The sequence below is a fragment of the Amblyomma maculatum genome, chromosome 9 (genome assembly GCF_055883805.1).
Source record: "Amblyomma maculatum isolate TAMU_Amacu chromosome 9, ASM5588380v1, whole genome shotgun sequence".
NCBI lineage: Eukaryota > Metazoa > Arthropoda > Arachnida > Ixodida > Ixodidae > Amblyomma > Amblyomma maculatum.
The window spans coordinates 327,180-348,650 of NC_139352.1; the positions used below are offsets into that span (position 1 = coordinate 327,180).

Consider the following 21,471-nt stretch of genomic DNA (forward strand, 5'->3'; position numbering starts at 1 on the left):
AAGACAGCGTTAGTCGCTTACTTAGAAATCCATTTCGCTCCTCTCACATTTTACCACAAGTACATCGCCAAAGTACAAAACCACAGCATACGACACACAAATTTCAATAAAGCAACAATTCGCACTAACAACGGCACCCACAAACTCACATACAGAATCTTCAGTTTTTTAAATGATTATGAATTATGCACTGAGTGTGTGCCTTCTGCTTCGAATGTCTTGTGCTCCTAAGTTGCAGCAAGAAGGGGGCAAACCCTTCGTCAGGCACTTATTTGCCTTTTGGTCTGTCCCCTAGACAACTGCAACTGTGTTGTCTGAAATAAAACACTTTGACACCTGTAAATATTGCCACACACAAGAGCAGTTAGCGTATCAGCGCATGCGCTAGTGTAACCTTACTTCTTTCATAGGCGCTGCAGCACTCGTGTACTTCGGATCTCAGATGAACTGCCTGCTGCTGCAACGGTGCAGTGCAGGGTTAGGGCGCTTGACTACTGTACCGAAGGATGCGGGATCGGATCCCGGCCTTGGCCGCCGCTTTCCGATGGAGGGAAAAGCAGGTGCCCGTGTGCTGTGTGATATAAGCGCACGTTCAAGAACCCCAGTGGTCGAAATTACCGAAGTCCTCCACTACGGCGTCTCTCATAGCCCGAGTCGGTTTGGGACGTTGAAACCTCATAACCCAAAACCAACAATCAAATGGACTCCGTACATTTCTGGATAATCACGACGCCAAATCGTACAAACCCCGATAAAAAGGAAACTGAAGAACCAAAAACTCTAATCCGTAAAACAGTGAACAAAACACATGCGAAGCCTTGTCTTCCCGGCATGCCTTGAACGTAAATGGTGGATGATGGGCCACTCTCTTTAGTTATAGTAAGGTCCTCGTACCAAAACTTTGACAGTGGTCGGTGTTCCAGGTCCTCTCTCTCTCTCGGCGAAAGAGCCGTGGTCTGTCTGACAGTATAGAATTCGGCACCGATTCAAGCAGCCAAGCTTGCAGAAGTTGCAGGTGGGTTATAGATGATGTCGCTTCTTCAGTTTCTAGGGAATAGGGACTGTTGGAAGGGGAGCATCCGGGGCTTTTCCGGTATTTATATGAGAAAAAAAAGAACTGACCCTCAGGTTCAGCACATAGATGTTCGTTTACCTTGACCTCCGGCAAGGCCTCATGAGGCTACTGAGCAGCTTCTCTCTTTGTTCAAATATGTCTCATCTCGGAGGATTCCGCTAAGCATCATTATACTGCTAAATCAAATTACAGATAGCTTCAGGCCATTAGACCCCAAAGAGAAGAGAAGAAGAGAGGAAAAATCACTTTGGTCAAAACCTCATGACACGATCATTGGGTGCTACTGCATTTTCACGTGTATAGAAATGCGGCGATTCTTCTCCTGCAGCATCTAATCTACATCATTGCCTTAATAACCCTTGCGTACCTTAAAAGCGCTTATCAAAAGTACTGTCGGTCTGTACAGAACCGTAGTGCTACACTCTGCGCTAAGAACTAGAAGTTTCGCTCATGCGTTCTGCATTACGTATAAATTATGCCACAAAACGGGTTATTTACGTGCCTACTTGCAGGTAGCATTCTTCACTGCCCTGGTGCCCTTCCTAATACTCGGTGTCCTCCTCACCCGCGGTGTCACCCTCCAGGGTGCAGACTGGGGCCTCGCCTACTACCTTCTGCCTGAGTGGAAGAAAATACTTGATTACTCGGTGAATAACCATGTGCCTGTTCGGTGTAATAACTGCTGGCCATCATTTTCCTTAGCACTTTCTCGAAGGTTTGTTCATTGTACTAACTATTTTCTGTCAAACAGACTCTCACGTGGCTTTAACGACAGGAACAGTCCCATGTTTGACTGCATATAAGCAGTCCAACTTAAAACACGAACTGTTTGTTGGGCAGGTTCGGGCTACCAAGATCAAACCAACTGAGTCGTCTCATTAGAGCATAAGCATGCGGCAGTAATCGAGATAAAAAAAGCCTATCCTTCTCGGCAACGGCTTGCATATAACTTCTGCTTCTAGTAATGAGGCAACTGAAATGCCGAAAGCTGTTTTGAACTGTAGAGAAGTGGCCTCTTGTGTACCGTAGAAGCTTTCACGTGCGGCTAGTCTAACCATTACAGACTAAGCAATCAGGTCCCCTCTGGTACGAAACAGCCCATAAAAGGAGGCACGCTGGCAGTGATGCATATATAACATAAGATGAAGGAAGAACAAAGTGAATTACTTAGCTTTTACTGTCTGTTGCAGTTTAGAGGAAAACACAGCAGCTTGACACCTCTTTAGTTCATGATGTTAAGAAACGTTGCTGCTAATGGCCGTTGTAAGGCCGCAATAAACGGCAGCTTTTTTTTTTTTTGGTTTAGGGAAAAATGACCCTGTGAGAACTCGCGAAGGAGTTCGCTTCCACGCATCTTCGCTCCTAACCCGTCTGACCACCCGCCGACGACGCCTGTCTCCTTCGCTGACCGATTCAAGTTCCCGTAACAAAGGCGGGGGGGGGGGGGGGGGGGGGGATTAAGGCACCGGCTTACCCCTCAGCCGCGTCGGCTTCTGTCATCAATAGACGCCCCCGCGCGCGTCTGGTCGAGGGAGATTAACCAAACAATGCCCCTCTGTCTGGACGCTAGGCGCCGGCTTACCCCTCAGCAGCGTTGGCTTCTGTCGTGGGGCAATGGACGTCCCCGCGCTCGTCTTGACGATCCCTTCCAGGCCTCCGATGGCTACCAAAATAGCGTCCTCGTCACAGTTTCATTTGGGATGCGGCACTACTTAGAGTCATCGACCTCTGAATTCGCCGCAGGTATGGCAAAAAGCAGCTGAGCAGGCCTTCTTCTCCCTCGGTGTGGCTCAGGGCATGACCATCACAATGGGAAGCTACAATGAGTTCGGAAATGACTTGTACAGGTGAGCCAGAACTAAATAAAGACTTTGATCAAATAATGCTCATATTACACCGGTCTTCATTTTTTCATCATACAGGTTACTGGAAGCTTGTGTATCACTTCGCTTCTTGGATATTCTATATAAATTGATGTGTTCAAGTATTTCTCACTACACAAGCGCTTTTCACTTGCACCACAAGCGAAATGCAGCTCAAGGCATGGCGCCAAATTTTATCTACTTCTACGAAGTCTGCTCAGCAAGCTATAGGCGTATAGATAGTTAACCACTGCGAAGGTCGAACCTAACGTCTTGATTCTTCACTATTGTAAAATTGTGAACATTCGCGCGAGCCAATGGAAGAGGGCAAGTAGGTTTCGGAATTGTTCCGTGAATTAACGAGCTTTTCTCATCCGTGTCGCCTAGTACATGTATTATGGTGAGACACGCCAAAAGTAAAGAAAAATAATCTACCTCTGCCCGTGCCACTGCCGCCAAGTGCATATTCTATGATGAGGCAGACAAGTGTAAATAAAAATAAAGAGCATCTGCCCGTGCCACAAAGTATAACGTGCTTTGCCGCAAAGTACATATATTATGTTGAGGCATGAAAAGGAAAGAAAAATAGCATATCCAAGCCGCAAAGTACAGGCGGAAGAACCCATAAAGTCACAGCTCTGCATTTCAGGGACGTATACATCATCTGCTTCGCTGATCTGATAGTCAGCTTCGTCGGCGGCATCGTAGTGTTCTCGGTCCTAGGCAACATGGCCTATAACCTGCGCCTTCCCGTTCCGGACGTCGTCAACTCAGGTGTGTCTGTCCCGAGCATTTCTCGCGATGAAGTAGTGGTGCTGGAGGTGGGGTCTCTCTATATGCCCCCTTTTGTTATCTATCTCGGAATATCTCAACTCATAGCATATCCAAGCGTACATTCTCTATCAACATTACAATTATTCTTGAGCTGCAAATTTCTTCCTCCGGTTAAAAGATAAGGTGTTTGTTTTGCTACACATCTGTCACTTCTGGAGCTGTAAGCCGAGTACACGACCCGATTGGTACGATTGTGTGCTAATCGAAATATATTAATTACCCTTGTTGAAATACAAGGCATTAAGATCTCTTTGCTATCGTCCGCGGTTTAAGAGTTCATGTTTACGCTTGTAGAGTATTCCTGGTACATGCAGGTAAATATATAACACTCAATGCTTTCATCACCCTCATCAGTCTCACTACCCCCACTGCAAGCGATGACCTCTCCCATATACCTCCATTTAACCAGATCCTCTACCAGCTGTATCAAAATAATCCTCGCAAAGTCCCTAATCTCAACCGCCCTTAAAACTATTCTGCCGTCCCTGCTATGCTTGCCTTTCTCTGAATTCCCGCCTGTGTGACTATCGATTGTCTTTCATTCGCATTACATGCCCTGTCCAAGCCATTTCTTCGTGAGTTCGGCCAAAATGTCTAACTTAGGCTGTTTCTTTCGCATCATACACTCTGCACGCTTCCTGTCTCTTAACGTTGTCGCGATTCCAGTCCGTGCCTGGGTATCAAGTCTCCAAATTCACGAGATGAGGGAAACATAAAGTGGCTTTGTGTATTATTTACAGTAATTGTAAAAAACAACGTCGACACAGACGCCTAAAGCTGCTTTTTACGCGTGACTGTCCTCGCACAGTGATAGGCAAGGATATTCCGCCACATCCCCTTCAGGGGAGCAGCACTACATTCGAGGACGCTCTCGACGGTCTTCCTTGAAGCGGCAGTGCTCCTTCTTATATAGGCCAAGAAAGTGTTGCCACTAGAATTATCTAATCCGGAGGCAGCATTTGGCGGCAGCACAAGAAGTGCAAAAACGAGCGCGGTGTCCACCCGCTTCTAATCTGCCGCAGCACGAGGAAGAGAGGAGAGAGTGCCGCGAAGGCGCCGCCGCTAGGCAGAGGCGCCACGGACTCTGAAGCATGTTCAGACATTTCCGACGCCGAGGCTGCCTTCAATGCGCTGCTGTCATACGGCGCAGCCCCGCAGCTTGTCAAGATGTGGCGGTTGCAAACATTTATTTATTCTTTTGTACAAGGAGGTGTTTGGACCCAGGCACTATAGGTCCAGGTCCTCGGAAATCTAGGTGATCTACCCCTCCGAAGCCCCAGTGGCGTCTAACGCCGCTCGAGACCTGACGACCAGGGTCCACTGGGAACGCAGCTTATGGCGGCTGAACAGCGCCGCCTCCTAGGCCTCCTTAAAAGGATAGGTAATGAAGGATTGGGAACAGTGGGGATTGGATGGACAGGCCCAGACCATGTGGAAAATTTCCGAGAAGGTCCCTCCACACAGGCTGCAGCCTCCATCAAAGTCTGTATTGAAATGTTTGAAGACTGCCGGGCACAGCATTGTATTTATAAGCATTTTGAGAAGGAGCCTTTCGTCCGCTTTCTGAAAACTCTTACAGGGAGGCGGAAAGCGGCGGTGGCTGTCCTTATAATATGTGGTAATTTCTTTGAATGTCATCAGGTACTCAGTGGGCTCGGAGTGGACTTCCAGAGAAAGGTTGAGCGCCCGGGGAGAGAGTGCGCGGGCCGCATAATCGGCTAACTCATTGCCCAAGACTCTCTGATGGCAGGGAGTCCAGATGAGATTACAATTTGGATGATTGCCAGACCGAGAGCATTTTTATAGGATGCGCTTGGCGAGAGGATGTATCCAATCCAGCTCATAATTCCAACAGGCCTCCTTGGAGTCAATAAGAATGGGCTACACTTGTAGGAGGGAGAGCGCAATCGCGATTTCCTTCGCTTATGTTGTGTTGTGGGTGTGGAACGGCAGTCCTGCCACTATGTTGGTGTTGTGGAGCACTGCCGCGATGTATCACGACCCCACGGTAAGGACCGGCAATCTCCACTCCTCCTCCTGTCATCGACCGCTGATAGAGCCGCGCCAACCTCCGCTGGTACCCCAATCATAATGTTACTCCTACCATTTTCCGTTTCATAGCTCTCTGCGTTGTCCCCAAATTAAGTAGAACTCTTTACGTTAGCCTCCCCTCCTCTTGTCTGCACCAAAGCAGAGTTTTGTTAAGTTGCAGCTGTTATATTATCTTTCCTCTTGAGGAATGTCAGGAAACACTCATTTATGATATTAGAGTACTTGCCAGACGAGCTTTATAACTATCGTATGGTTCAAGTCATTTCGTTCTCATGATCAAGATACTGTAAGAACCAGTCCTCAGTCGATGTATTTCCTTACCACTATAACCGCATTTCTACCTATTACAAACTGTTGTTTTCTTCATAAGGTGTCAGAGATTAGTGCATATTATTTTTACGCCTACTGTTCAGCTGTAGTTGCCTATGTTATTGCCCATTCGTCCTTTCCCATTCATCTTCTGAGTCTGTCGTGATGCCACTGATTACTCCGTTAACTATTGTTTCTAACTGTTTCCAATACAGGCCGCTGAACACTTCCTGCACGCAAGCGGTGAACAGCCCTGGCTGAATGTATCTGCCCGCCTAAGACACTTCCATGTGGGGATTTTACGTTTTGCGTTTCGAGAATATTGGTTGCTCTGATGCTACTATAGACATCTTCACGTGCATTCATACGTGCAGTATTTTATGAAGTCCGAAGTTGGATAAGAGTCGGAGACATGAAAGAATATAATCTGTCATTTTAAGGAAACCTAAATTCTAGAGTTTGAATACAACGTAATGTATGGTTGTAAATCTGCAATGCTGCAAAAAGACCGATAGCTGTTCAAGTGCACTTGTTCCGCCCCCGCCCGGCCTTGTAAGGGGGTAGATCTAGCAATTATATATCACAATGTATCACACTGAGCAAACCGCGCAACATCCTTAACAATTATTGATTTAGGCCTGAAGATAAAGGCTCTTATTACGTAGCCCATTATTCGCCGCCATTCACATCGCCGGCAAACCCACTAACAGCTGTCACTTACGTTTACAGAGTGCACATTTAGGAACGAAGACGCGCGAAACCTCAAATTACCAGCAGGCATGGTCCAGACGAAAGCGTATACTCGCCAGGGCCCTGCAATGAAGTCCCGTGGCTGCCGAAGGGGGTCATCGTTAATAAGGGTTTCTACTTACAGGTTTCGGTCTGGCCTTCATCACCTACCCGCAAGCCGTGACGGCGCTAACGTTTTCCAATCTGTGGTCGGTTGCCTTCTTCACCATGCTCTTTTTCCTGGCGCTTGGATCACAGGCAAGTGCTACTGAGTGTGCCCTTTAATTTGTACCATACAGAAAAATGCAACTGGGCATTTGATAACCCTCAACTTGTTGCCTTGGACCTTGTATGTGCCACTTTGTTGTAAAACCTGTTGTCCCAAAATTTCTGATTTCCGTAAGCTTCGGCACTTCTGAAATTCGCCAAATGTTGTTTGTCAAAGTGAAATTCGCTAGTAATGACTCACTTATAGTCTTTACAAACTTTACAAAATCTAGCTATTAGGAAGTTGACTTTTAGTGCCCATTGCTCGACATATTTCAGCTGTTACTAATCTTGTAAAATATAATCAAGACGTTTTTTGTTCACATTGACAACAATCTAACTTTTCTGACCATCATATTTAATAAAAAAAGGGACTTTTTGTTGGGCTAGTTTGTGCAGCATTTTTCAAAAAAGGACGAGCGCTAACGACACATTCACATGAAAGAAGACACGGACAAGCGCTCACTGACAACTGATCTTTTATTGAAGGGAAACGCACACTATATAGGCACACCGTGGCGGCGCTAATCAGAGGCAGCAAACGTCAAAGGGTGAAAGGACCATAAAAGCGATAAAAGACAACAGGCATAAAAGTGATAAAAACAGTTATGATGGATGGTTCGGAAACAACAAACTGATCTATGACACGTGGTGTATAGGGCCCGATGTAACATGAAGACATTCATAAAAATTGATCAAAAAACTGACAATCACAACAAAACATCTTTTCAGACAAACGACTAAAAGGAAAATACTTCAAGCGGTCTAGTACAATAAAGATTTTAGTTATTCAACTCATCAGGCATGCGCATCTTAATGCGACTCTAAAATTCATGCGCGAAAATCAACCCCGCCCTTCTGAAATAGAGAACTCACTTTGATACAGCACTTGGACGGTTCACAAACGCAATCTAGACCTTTCCTTTTTATGAAGAAGGCTTCTTTCAGCTCACGAGCTACATTGTCTCGACTTTTATCCAGTACGGATGTTTCGGATAGGCACGCATTTGCACTTCTTGCAATGAATCGGCAGATTAGATCCAGTGCCTTTCTCAAGCGATCGCTCGTGCTCTCTCAAACGCTCATTCAAACATCCTCCAGTCCGGCCGACGTATACCTTACCGCAAGTGAGTGGGATCTGATATACAACGCCTTCCTTGCACCCGACATATAATTGGTCATGATGTGTTCCACATGTTTTCTTTACTGGTATCGGGTTATTAATCCGAGGGCACAGGAAAGCCAGCTTGCAAAGGGCAGAAAATACTACTGGGACATTAAATTTATTTGCGACCTTCTTCAAATTGTGCGCCGTGCGATGACGATAGGGCACAACTACAGGTTTAACCCTTCCAGAATCCTGTTGAGTGGCCCTACCTCTCGTACCTTTTACTTTTTTAGTCAAGGACTCAACTACAGCAGATATAACGGTCTGTGGGAAAGCTGCCTTTTGTAGCCTTTCAATCTGAAGTTCAAAGCCGATTTGCATGCAATGTTCACACGAGTTCTTTCAAGAGGATTCCAAGACTGATGTGGCTATGGCTCTTTTTACAGTCTTGGAGTGGGCCGATTCGTAAGATAAAAGCGATTTTTGTGCTCGGGGGTGGTACATCCAGCAAACTCCTCCTTCTGCAAAGGAGAGTTCTAGATCCAAAAACGGTAGCTTATTGCTTCCTGGAAGTTCAAAGGTGTACTCCAAGCCATGGCTACACTCTCTAAACATTTCTAGAATTTAATTTATAGTGCCTTTGTAAGTCGATGGGTCCTGTCTGTTTAACACTATGTGAAAATCATCTACGTACCTAAATACCTTCAGAATTTTCCTTTTCTCAAAATTACGGTCAAGAACTGAGTGAATGGCTGACAGAAAAATGTTGCTTAAAACAGGAGCAACACATCAACCTATGCAAATACCTCTTTTTTGTATGTAAACCTGATCTTCAAAACGGACCAATGTGGCGCTAAGATATAATTCCACAAGGAAAAGAACCGTTCTATTGACATGCCGGCTGCATTCTGGAAACGCACAACACCTTTTTTTTTTTTTTCGATACAAGACTTAACAGCTATAAACAGCTCCTTGTGTGAAATAGCATAAAAACGATCTTTAACTTCTACTGAGAAAAAAAACTGCCTACAGTTCTGACTCTTACAGTCCTGTGGAACTGTAGGCAGTTGTTTCTCAGTAGAAGTTAAAGATCGTTTTTATGCTATTCCATACAAAGAGCTGTTTATAGCTGTTAAGTCTTGTATTGAAAAAAAAAAAAAGGTGTGCGTTTCCAGAATGCAGCCGGCATGCCAATAGAACGGTTCTTTTCCTTGTTAGAATTATATCTTCGCGCCACATTGGTCCGTTAAGAAGATCAGGTTTACATACAAAAAAGAGGTATTTGCATAGGTTCTTGTGTTACTCCTGTTTTAAGTAACATTTTTCTCTCAGCCATTGACTCAGTTCTTGACCGTAATTTTGACAAAAAGAAAATTCTGAGGGTGTTTAGGTATGTAGATCATTTTGGAATAGTGTTAAACAGACAGGACCCATCGACTTACAAAGGCACTATAAATTAAATTCTAGAAATGTTTAGAGAGTGTAGCCATGGCTTGGAGTACACCTTTGAACTTCCAGGAAGCAATAAGCTACAGTTTTTGGATCTAGAACTCTCCTTTGCACAAGGAGGAGTTTGCTGGATGTACCACCCCCGAGCACAAAAATCGCTTTTATCTTACGAATCGGCCCACTCCAAGACTGTAAAAAGAGCCATAGCCACATCAGTCTTGGAATCCTGTTCAAAAAAATCGTCTGAACATTGCATGCAAATTGGCTTTGAACTTCAGATTGAAAGGCTACATAAGGCAGCTTTCCGACAGACCGTTATATCTGCTGTAGTTGAGTCCTTTACTAAAAAAGTAAAAGGTACGAGAGGTAGGGCCACTCAACAGGATTCTGGAAGGGTTAAACCTGTAGTTGTGCCCTATTTTCATCGCACGACGCACAATTTGAAGAAGGTCGCAAATAAATTTAATGTCCCAGTAGTATTTTCTGCCCTTTGCAAGCTGGCTTTCCTGTGCCCCCGGATTAACAACTCGATACCAGTAAAGGAAACATGTGGAACACGCCATTCCCAACCATATGTCGGGTGCAAGGAAGGCGTTGTATATCAGACCCCACTCACTTACGGTAAGGTATATGTCGGCCGGACTGGAAGATGTTTGAATGAGCGTTTGAGAGAGCACGCGCGATCGCTTGAGAAAGGCACTGGATCTAATCGGCCGATTCATTGCAAGAAGTGCAAATGCGTGCCTATCCGAAACATCCGTACTGGATAAAAGTCGAGACAATGTAGCTCGTGAGCTGAAAGAAGCCTTCTTCATAAAAAGGAAAGGTCTAGATTGCGTTTGTGAACCAAGTGCTGTATCAGAGTGAGTTCTCTTTTTTAGAAGGGCGGGGTTGATTTTCACGCATGAATTTTAGAGCCGCATCAAGATGCGCATGCCTGATGAGTTGAATAACTAATATCGTTATTATACTAGAGCGCTAGAAGTATTTTCGTTTTAGTCGTTTGTCTGAAAATATGTTTTGTGGTCATTGTCAGTTTTTTGATCAATTTTTATGAATGTCTTCATGTTACGTCGGGCCCTATACACCACGTGTCATAGATCAGTTTGTTGTTTCCGAACAATCCATCATAACTGTTTTTATCGCTTTTATGCCTGTTGTCTTTTATCGCTTTTATGGTCCTTTCACCTTTTGACGTTTGCTGCCTCTGATTAGCGCCGCCACGGTGTGCCTATATAATGTGTGTTTCCCTTCAATAAAAGATCAGTTGTCAGTGAGCGCTTGTCCGTGTCTTCTTTCATGTAAATGTGTCGTTAGCGCTTCGTCCTTTTTTGAAAAACAAAAAGACATTTAATAAAGTCTTCACTGATATGAAGAGATCAAGAATCGCTCTAAGTCACGAACTAACTTTACCCAAAGTGCGCAATAACTGAAGCACACTACCACCTTCCGTAAAACTGCACAATAAGTTCAATCTTAATTCAGAACTCCAAACTTTTGTTAATATTGTGAAAGAAGGCCATGTCGAGACGGCAACATTATGGTATGTACAAATGAAAGAAGATCCGTGGAGGGTTCACACAATCTGCCCGAGAGGTCGGAAGCGGCCAGCCTGGCTGCTCCTAACCAACCGATGCACTGCGGCGCACAAACGGCTTCAAGCGAGAGACATGAACAATTTCAGTTCCACGGTAGTGTCGGTCGGCTGGGGGATCAACAGGTGTGACTTGGTAGTTCACTGGGGAAGTTTGGTTGATGACCTTGTAGGGACCAAGATAGCGGCGCTGATCACTATAACCAGGGGTGCGCAGTGGCGTATAAAGCAGTACTTCGTCACCACGACGAAAAGAGATCACACGATGCGTCAAATCGTAGCGACTCTTGCGGTCTTCCTGGCACGCTTGCGTGTTGAGGCGGGCAAGATGAAGGCATCTGGCCACACGGGGTAAGAACTGGGCTGGTACTGATGAGGAATAGTCGGGCGTAAAGAAGAAGGAAGCGTCGAGAATTGTAGTGGGAGGACGGCCGAAAGCGAGGAAAAGTGAAAAGTAACCGGTAGTCCGCTGTACTGCAGTATTATAGGTGATTGTGGCGAATGGTAGACTAGTGTCCCAATTTCGATGATCCGGTGTGGTGTACATGGATATCATATCCGACAGGGTGCGATGAAATCGCTCAGTCAGACCGTTAGTCTGGGGATGGTAACCTGGGTTGTCTTATGGAGGGTAGATGACGCATAAAGAACTTCGGCAACGACTGTCGATACGAATGCCCTCCCGCGGTCACTTAGGAGCACCCGAGGAGCGCGATGACGCAATACAATTGATCGCAAAAAGAAATTACCTACCTCTTCAGCGGAACCAGTCGGTACAGGGGCTGTCTCAGCATAGCGTGTAAGGTGACAGCTGTTATAATCCAATGGTTACAACCATCGGAGAGAGGTAGGGGACCATATAAGTCGATGCCGACTACGCCGAATGGCGTGGCGGGACAGGGAAGGGGCTGTAGGAGGCCAGCGGCCGCTTGCGACGTTAGCACGGATGGCAGGAAGAAGCGTATTTAGCTACGGTGACAGGCAGGCCAGGCCAAAAGAATCGTCTTTTCACACGGTCGTATATTTTGTCAAAACCAAGGTCGCCTGCAGTAGCGTCATCATGGAAACCCGCTAGTATACGTGGGCGAAGCACACGCGGTACGACTGGGAACCAGCGACTTCCATCAGGGTAATACACGTAGCGGCGTAGTATGCCATCTTCAAGCTTGAAATTGGAAGCTGTCGGCGAAGCCTAGCTTTGGGCGGGCTCGAAGAGCCGATAAAGCGATCGATGATGGACCGGCAGTAGGCATCAGCTAATTGCTGCGAGCGGAAAGCGTGTTTGTTCTCAGAGTCGTCAAAAGAAACTTGTGATATGCATCGGGGGAAGCGATGGTAGGCTGTGGTCAGAGGTGGAAATGCATGGCGACGAAAAACAGCAGGTTGATTCCGAAGCTGGCAGCGAGAAAGAGCGTTGGCGTCTTGGTGTTGGTGACCCGATTTATAAATGACGTCGAAATGGTATTCTTCAAGGCGTAGAATCCAACGACCAAGTCGGCCTGTCAAATTTTTCAGTGAAGACAACCAGCAAAGATCATGGTGATCGGTCCCAACTGTGAAGTGCCGACCATATAGGTAAGAGCGAAACTTTTGAACAGCCCAGACGACGGCAAGACATTCCTGCTCGGTAAGGGTGTAGTTTTTCTCAGCTGGAGTCATGGTCCGACTGGCGAAGGCACTTTCTCGCGCAAAGTTGCATCGCGCTGCAGAAGGACAGCGCCAAGACCGTGACCACTGGCATCAGTGTGCAGGATGGTAGGAGCGCTGTCGCTGAAGTGGCCAAGAACCGGGTCTGATGTGAGGGCGTGCTTTAGTTCGTTAAGAGCAGTCTTGCACTGTTCAATCCGCAAGAAAGGGCTGCGCGCTTTAAGTAGTTCATGAAGTGGCGCAGCAATAGTTGCAAAACGCCTTAAATATATCGCCGGAAATAGGACTCCAGGCCGAGAAAACTCCGCAAATCTGTAGTCCGTTGCGGACGAGGAAAGTTCAAGACCGCAATTATTTTTTCAAGGTCTGGACGAATGCCGTCATGGCTAACCAGATGTCCCAATATTCTAATTTCCTCCTCTGCAAAGTGGCACTTCTTGGTGTTGAGCTGAAGACCCGCTGAAGCGAGACACGTGAGGACTTCATCCAGGTGCGTGAGATGGTCGGTAAAAGTTGACGAAAAGATAACAATGTCATCCAAGTAACATAAACAGGTTTTGCATTTTAGGCCATGAAGTACAGTATCGATCATTCTTTCAAATGTTGCCGGTGCATTACAAAGGCCGAAGGGCATAACATTAAACTCGTAAAGTCCATCGGGAGTTGCGAAAGCGGTTTTTCTTTGTCGTCCTCATGCATAGGTATTTGCCAATAACTTGAGCGGAGGTCCAAGGTCGAGAACTATTCGGCGCCTTGGAGAGAGTCAAGGGCGTCATCAATACGCGGCATTGTGTAGACATCGCGGGTAAGTTTGTTGAGTGCGCGATAATGAACACAAAATCGTACCGATACGTCCTTTTTTAACTAATACTACTGGGGGGGACCATGGGCTTGATGGACGAATAGTATCGCGACGGAGCATCTCATTGACATTTTCTTCAATTGCTTTTCGCTCCGAGAGAGAAACCCGATAAGGTTGTCGGCGTACGATTGAGTTACCTTCAGTAAGGATGCGGTGGAGTGCAACACTAGTCAGTCCGTCCCAGTGGTGGGGAAGTGGCATCAAAAATGGCTTGGTGGGCATGAAGCAATTGCAGCAATTCTTGGCGTTGGTGCGGCATGAGGTTCGGAGGAGGATACTTTGCTGAAAGGTGCAGAGGGACGTCATTTGCTCCACAAAGTTCAGGCCCATCATATGGTGTCGTTACTTTCTGCAAACGGTGGCACAAATCATCGTGAATAACAGAAAGTGCAGCCCCTGTGTCAATCAAAGCTTGCACCCGTAATCCTGCAGCTAAAACGGAAATCATATTATACGGGCGATGAGGAGGACTTTTTGTAAGTTAGGAAAGTGCAGTTTCACCTCCGGAAACTGCATCGCTTAGTTTTCAGAATAACGGACAGGGAGAGTTGTTGCTGGTCGAAGTGTAGAAACAGAGCGGCGGTATGGGGAAGGGGACCGGCGTCGGGATACATGAGCCCCAGTTGGTGCAGACGAGGATACCGGCGGTGGAGAGGAACGACGAGGTGGGCTGGGAATAGGTCGTCGCGGATAATATGCACGTATGTCCCTTTCGAAGGCGTCGTAACCACGCCGATCGTTCTGAATGCGTCGACGACAGAAGCGGGATATATGTCCTCGAATTCCACAATAGTTGCACACTGGGCGAGAGGGGCGCCAAGGTGCGTAATAGGGTGGCGTAGGTTGAGCCGTTGTCATGGCGTTGATGTGGTTTTAGGGCAGCGCTTAGGGTGGGGGAACAAAAGGAGGAGGGGATGCAGCGACGTGAGCGTAAGTCGGCACTGGGCGAGGTGCAGGAGGGTCAGGTGCGACAGTGTGGGTGATAGTAGCCAACTCTTCTTTAATGATGTGGCGGAGGCTGGCGTCATTAGAAGGAGGAGACGAATGATCGCACCCGTGCCGGCAGAAAGGGCTGACGGCTTGGAGCTCCTCGCGGATTATCGCTCGATTCAGGGCTCGTAGATAGAGGTCAGTAGAGGTCGGGGCAGTAGCGAAGCCGGGCTGCAATCGCGAGGACTGCAGCTGGTCGAGGCATTGGCAGGTCGTAATAATGGAATCGATACTTGACGGATTCTGGGCAACTAGGGTGTTATAAGCCATAGAATTGATTCATTTTAAGACATAGTGTACGCGTTCAGGTTCCGGCATGGTGGGACTGATACGCCGACACAGTGAAAGCACCGCCTCTATGTATGACGCATATGACCAATCGGGACCTTGAAGGCGGGAAGCGAGCTTGTTCCTGGCGATCTCAGTCCGAACAGCCGGGTCGGTGAAGTACTGTCGTAACTGCTGCTTGAAGGTGGGGCAGTTAGTGGTGTGGGACTAGCGGTTGATAAACCATTTACTGGCAACCTCAATAAGGTAGAAAGAAACGTTGAGAAATTTTAAAGCATTATCCCACCGGTTGTAGCAACTGCAGCGTTCATAAGTGTCGAGCCAGTCATACAGGTCTTCGTCGCGACGACCAGCGAACAGCTGCGGGTCGCGTTGTCGTGTGGGCACAATCGGAGGCGGCGGTGTAGCCGAGTTAGATGGTCCGGCCATGTCGGGACTGCTCTCGGTTGACTTGACGATGGTAGCTGTTGCCAAATGGCGATAGGAACGTAGCTTCAGCGAGATGCAAGGCACAAGGCAGAAAGGGGATCGAATTTCACCCTTACCACTTGTGAAAGAAAGTCAGGTCGAGACGGCAAAGTCGTGACGGCAAGGCAAGGTATCCCGTGTCAGCGTTTAACCTGATGGAGAACCCAGGCGCGTGCCAGAGCCGGCGCCGCGGGATGCTGCTGATGGAATGTACAAAAGAAAGAAGATCAGGGTATGTACAAATGAAAGAAGATCCGTGGGGGGTTCATACAATCAAGGAACAAAATGTAATTTTTTTTACAGCATTGTTCTGCTTACCCGTAAGTTCTTTCTTTTTTTATATGTGCAATTTCAGCTGATCTAGCTAGTAACACTTTATTGCCATTGAGTCGTGTTTGTGAAATTGATGAGCATATATATTTTTTGCGCAATACAGTGAATGCTGTAGTACTTTTTTTACTTATGTCGGTGCTACATCTTTTTTGGACACACATGTGTCGTATATTTATCGAAAGGCCCAACTCTGTACCGAACTGCGGGACATCCTCACGAATTCTTACTCTACGTATTGAGTCAATGCAAAAAATAAATCTCCTCTAACTTCTTTTTTGCTTCTTCTTTCTTCTTCTTCTACTTCTCAAAGAGGCAACTTAATACCGAAAGTGAATACTTATTTATTCATAAATATATATATTGTGAAAGAAGGCCAGGTCTAGACGACGAGGTCGTGGCGGTAAGGCAAGGTATGCTGTGTCTGGTGTTCATTGTGATGGCGAATCTAGGCGCGCGCTGGAGGCTGCACCGCGGGATGATAGTATGTACAAGTGAAAGAAGATACATAGAAGGCTCATACTATTTTCGCCACTATGCGTCACCATGAGTCTAAGCCTTGAAGCCACATTGTTAGAAAATGCTGCGGCTGTATTAGGCTCCAAATTCCGTTTATTTTTAGCTACAATAATACCATGTCCGCCCGCCTTTCGGACTATTTATAAAGCTAGGAAAATTTCCGAACGGCTTGAAAATTTAGATTTTGTCTTGAACAGTTGTTCTCAAGGGTGCACTTAGCAAAGCATTTTGCTAACTAATTTGCTGAAAATACCGCTAAGCCTTAGAGTACCTGAAAATAATATCAGCTGTATGAAGCTATTCTAAAAGAGACGCTGTGTTATCGATCCTGCAAATCGGACTGCTGTTGTTTATTGGGGCGTGTCTTCTTCTCAGATCGCCTTCGTGGAGAGCCTGTTAACTCCGCTCAAGGACAGGTACAACTACCTCCACGAGCATCGCACTGCGTTTGCAGCCGCGGCCTGCTTCTTCGGGTTCGTGCTGGGCATTCCGCTCACAACGCAGGTACGCGCATTTTGTGAACCACACTTATTTTAGTACTGCGGACAGGTTCTACCTGGACAGGTACGAGGTTAGACAAACACGGAAGCTGCCGGGTTCCTCCTTTTTATGTTCAGTGGCAGGTGCCGTTCGTCACCTTATCATAGCACAGGCGCGGCCCACTTCGAGGTGCTTCAGAATATGTCTAAGCTTGCATGCTTCCGCAGCGAAGGGATTCCGACTAAACATATTCAACTGACTTAAAATACACCTAGAATCACATCACCTGACAACAATGTGCAACCCGAAATAAACTGGAGGAAACGCACCCGGCAGTGCACGCATTTGGTGACTAGATCACTGATAGCCTCTTAGGAAAGAAGAGTGGGAACTAAGATAAATACCTCGCAGCGGCGCACATTATGAAATTACAGGAGCGTAGATTTGATTAGAAAGCATTCTGGGTGGTTTCTAATGGGCCTCAGGAAAGGTACATAGAGTAATACTTTAATGCAAGAAATTTATAAAATGGGTCATTGTGAGTATTTGAGTCGAAATCAGGACCTTTTGGTTGGGATTATTAAAAATCGTTAATGGCGACCGCTCGCAACCGAGTAGGGCGACAACTCCCCACACGCTCCCTCCCTGATGAGATTACTGCGGTTTGCTGAGTGCGCCTACTCCTTGGATGCTCCCGAATGGCGCGGGCGTGGTGGGCGCCGTCTCGACTTGCGTTCTTCATTCTTCATTTCTTCTTGTGGTGCATGAAGCATGGCGAAAGGCTGCAGACATATCTAATCGACTTATCGTTACCTGTTCCGGCTTTCACAGTCGAAGCTGTGGCCTAGGACCACAAAATGACGTCAGTGGTATCATTTGAATACTTCCTATACGGAATTGTGCATATTTATTGTCAAGGCTGAAGGTTATTACCGCCTCATCATCTGGCTTAGTAACAGTGACTTTACCTACCGGCTTTGCTTCATGGTAAAGCATTTACATGCTTTACCTTACCTGGCGCTACGTCGCTAGCGAGTACGTGAGCTTCATATGGTAACGTCGCCGTGAGTGTCAGAATGTTTCCTAATGCGAAAGCCCTGAATGCACCCAGGGGAACTGGGAAGGCAAGATTTACAGACATCGAACCACCTACAATTTGGCTTAAATGGCCGACAGGTCTGTGAAATTATGAACATTTTGTAGCAGATAGCAGAAGCTCTGACTGTTCAATTGTTTGACAAATTAAATAAAGGCAAAGAACGGTTGGCACGACTGCAACGTTATCGAACATGGTTGGCGATTTTTTGCGCATGAATGCTAGAAAGCATTCGCAAAACGGCCGCCTCGTCCATTTGCAAAACCTGCAGGGAGGACTATACCTGGTGAACCTCATCGACACCTTGATGGGAGGAAAGCTCCTTCGGTGGATCGCTGTCTTCGAGACTGTATACATCGCCGTCGGCTACGGTACGCTCGTTAGTGCACAATTAAAATTGTAGCACTGAGCTTTGTGTTCATCGCTGACGTTTAATGGTCTGAGCACTGGGATTAACCTTTCTTTTTCTGCTTTTGGGAAACAGGAACAAAAATCACAAAATTGGAGTCCCCACATTACGCTGGAAAAGTTTTTAAAATTAAAATGCATTTAAGTGCATTGGAGTATATTCACAGCCTGAAGGAAGGTGGGAGTGAAAGTGGAAAGAGAGGAAGAGTGGAAAAGGAGCCGTAGTGGAGGGCTACGAAGTAATTTCGACCACCTGGGGATCTTTACCTTGCGCTGACATCGCACAGCACACTGTTTTGTTACAGTTTACGAATTAAAGAGTCGCTTGTAAAGCGTCCTTAAGTAGTGTGTGGCTCTGACACAGGCGACTCGACATCCGTGCGATGTCAGTGCACGTTAAGATCCCAATGTGGTCGAAATTACTCCGTAGCCCTTCACTACGACTCCTCTTTCTCTCTTTCCGCTTTCACTCCCACCTTCCTCCCTTCCCTTACGGCGTGGTTCAGATACACAATTTTGTCCGAGGTAGAATTGCACAATCTACTCTAAATATTCTTAATAAGACTGCCCTCCCAGATAGGAACATTGAGTTGATTTGGGTACCGGCACATTCTGGCAACCCTGGAAACGAGGCGGCTCACCAGGCGGCTTGAGGTTCAGTCAGCCGCGCGGTGACCACCTCCGCTCTGGGGACAGCCAAGGATAACCTGATATCATTTCATGACTTAACCCACCACTTCCGCCTTAAACGAAAAATGTTTCCGCCCCCGCACCAGCGGTTTAGTAAAAAACACGAGATTACCTTGAGGAGACTCCAAACTACTTTCAAAACCCGGTAGTTCTCTCGCATATTACCCCCAGCCAGTTTTCTCCTGACTGCGCACTGTGCGATGAGAGAGCTCTGGGGTGCAAGGAGAAATCTTGCATCCAGATGACTGGGAGACCCTGCTGAGCAGCTCGGACCCGGGCATACAAGACCGTGCTCAAGCGCGCCTATGAGGTCGCCAACAGGCTTGACCTGCTGGCCATCTAGTAGGGCAATGTAATTCGGCCCTATATAACTATCCGGCTAAATAAAGGTTTCTTCTCTCTCTCTCTCTCTCTCTCTCTCTCTCTCTCTCTCTCCACAGAACAAGTGTGACAGATACTGCACCTTTCCTTCGCAGTGAACCAATTCATTTATACTCGCCATAAAGTAAATAATTGGTTCACAGGAAGGGAAAGGCGCAGTATCTGCCATACTTGTTTCTGTGGACGCCTGAACCGCGCCGTAAGGGAAGGGAGGAAGGTGGAAATGAAGGTGGAAAGAGAGAAAGAGTAGCCGTAGGAGAGGCCTACGGAGTAATTTCGACCACCTGGGGATCTTTAACGTGCACTGACATCACACCGCACACGGACGCCACTTCATTTCGCCTCCATCGAAACGCAGACACCAACGGTCGGGATCAAACCCAGGTGCTCCGGCACAGTAACCGGGCTTCTTACCAGTGCACCACCACGGCGGGGCATTATGCTCGACATCCATTGTGTTAAATCATGTTGATTGTGTTTGATAAACTTTATTGAAAAAAATTGGGGGTTAGGGGTAGTGGGTTAAGAAATAGCAGTGGTCGGCAGTCACTATATCACACGGCATGGGATGTAGGGCAAGCCCCATAAATGATGTTGAGACGAATAAATCAACTTTTGGACCACTACCCAAACGATAGTTCAAATTTTAAACTTTATTGATTATTGTTGACTTCCCATCCACTACACATGCGTACAAGCATTTTTGTGACGTCAGCATCCGTTTGCAGCTGGAACAGCTTGCGTATGTTTACCATACCCAAACCTGCAAACACTGTGTAAACATATGGCTTCGAAACAGAAATGCCCACCGGTGAAGTCCAACCGCTTGAAAATACCTGGCTTTCTAAGGAAAGAAATATGAGGTGCCGTGGTGTAAGCTACAATCATGTGCTTCTTCTAGAGAGATCGGTCTTGATGCGATGCCGTTAAAGCCCCTTCATGAGTAAATCCGGTGTCGGCGCCGGCGTTGTGATCGATAACTAACGAGCGTGGAGCCGCAAATGGTATAAATTGTAGCTGGCGGCTCACATGACCTAGCACTGATTCTTTGATGGCTTGTGCGTTTTAACGAGCCCTCATAATACCTGCAAGTTGGGAGCAGCTGCCAAGTCAAGTGGCTAATTTGAAGTGGACAGAATTAACTTTCGAGCGTTCTTGCATAACAGCACGATGCTTGCCACGCAGGCACGTTCATGCGGCTTGGTTAAAGCGGGGCTTTATATCCCTTTGCATCCAAATTTTTTTGTACAGTACATAAAATTCCGGTGCTTTGTTCTAGCTAGGAAGCTGTTGAAAAATAATGCATGCAAAATTCAATGCTGTTCACAGGAAAACCATGTCCAGCATACTGCACACAACAACGTGTTTATTTCACTTAGGAGGTGCGTAATATCTGTTGTTCTCTTTGGAACTGTAAAATATTAGAACTAGGGAGTTTGGTTCAGTTTATGTAAACTGTGCAAGAATAAATATTAGTACTTTATTTCTCTCGGCAGTTTTCACGGTGCAGTCTCTTCGTTAATGACTCCATTTTCTATATTCTATATGCTGCCTTATTATCAACAAATGTTTTGGAAGCAGAAACTATTTTAATAGAAATTTTGCGTTTCTTTTGGGAAAGCCATGAGAGTGCTTCTGGCTTCGATGAAGTCTATTTTTACATTTCTTGCATCGCTTTTTTCTTATGTCCAGTATACTGGACGCTGGGAATGGGACGCTGGGCCCGGTGAAGGGAATGTACCGGCAGGTTATCCCTTATGCGAATATCCACAACTGAAGTGTTACAGAGAACAACTAATGAAACAGATGGCAGCAGTTGGTGTAGTATATGCGCGCCGCTAGGGTGGCGCAGTAGTTAGGGGTCTCGACTGCTGTGCCCAAGGATTCGGGATTGAATCCCGGCCTCGGCGGCTGCTATTCATTGGAGGCGAAAAGAAAAGCGTCCGTGTGCTGTGCAACTTCAGTTCCACGGCCGCTCAATGGAGGCGCCCTATTGAGCGGCCGTGTCAGTGCACGGTAAAGAATCCCAGGTG

General features: G+C 46.6%; 1 protein-coding gene across 1 annotated transcript in view; it reads left to right on the forward strand.

Annotated features, from left to right (window-relative positions):
- LOC146178069 (sodium- and chloride-dependent glycine transporter 2-like) overlaps positions 1–21,471 on the forward strand; it is a 107,818-nt gene that overhangs the window by 62,742 nt on the left and 23,605 nt on the right. The window contains exons 7-12 of the mRNA XM_084579624.1: positions 1,588–1,722; positions 2,819–2,922; positions 3,587–3,711; positions 7,007–7,119; positions 16,759–16,887; positions 18,231–18,330. Of these exons, the coding sequence (XP_084435750.1) occupies positions 1,588–1,722; positions 2,819–2,922; positions 3,587–3,711; positions 7,007–7,119; positions 16,759–16,887; positions 18,231–18,330 (706 nt within the window). The remainder of the gene's footprint in view (positions 1–1,587; positions 1,723–2,818; positions 2,923–3,586; positions 3,712–7,006; positions 7,120–16,758; positions 16,888–18,230; positions 18,331–21,471) is intronic.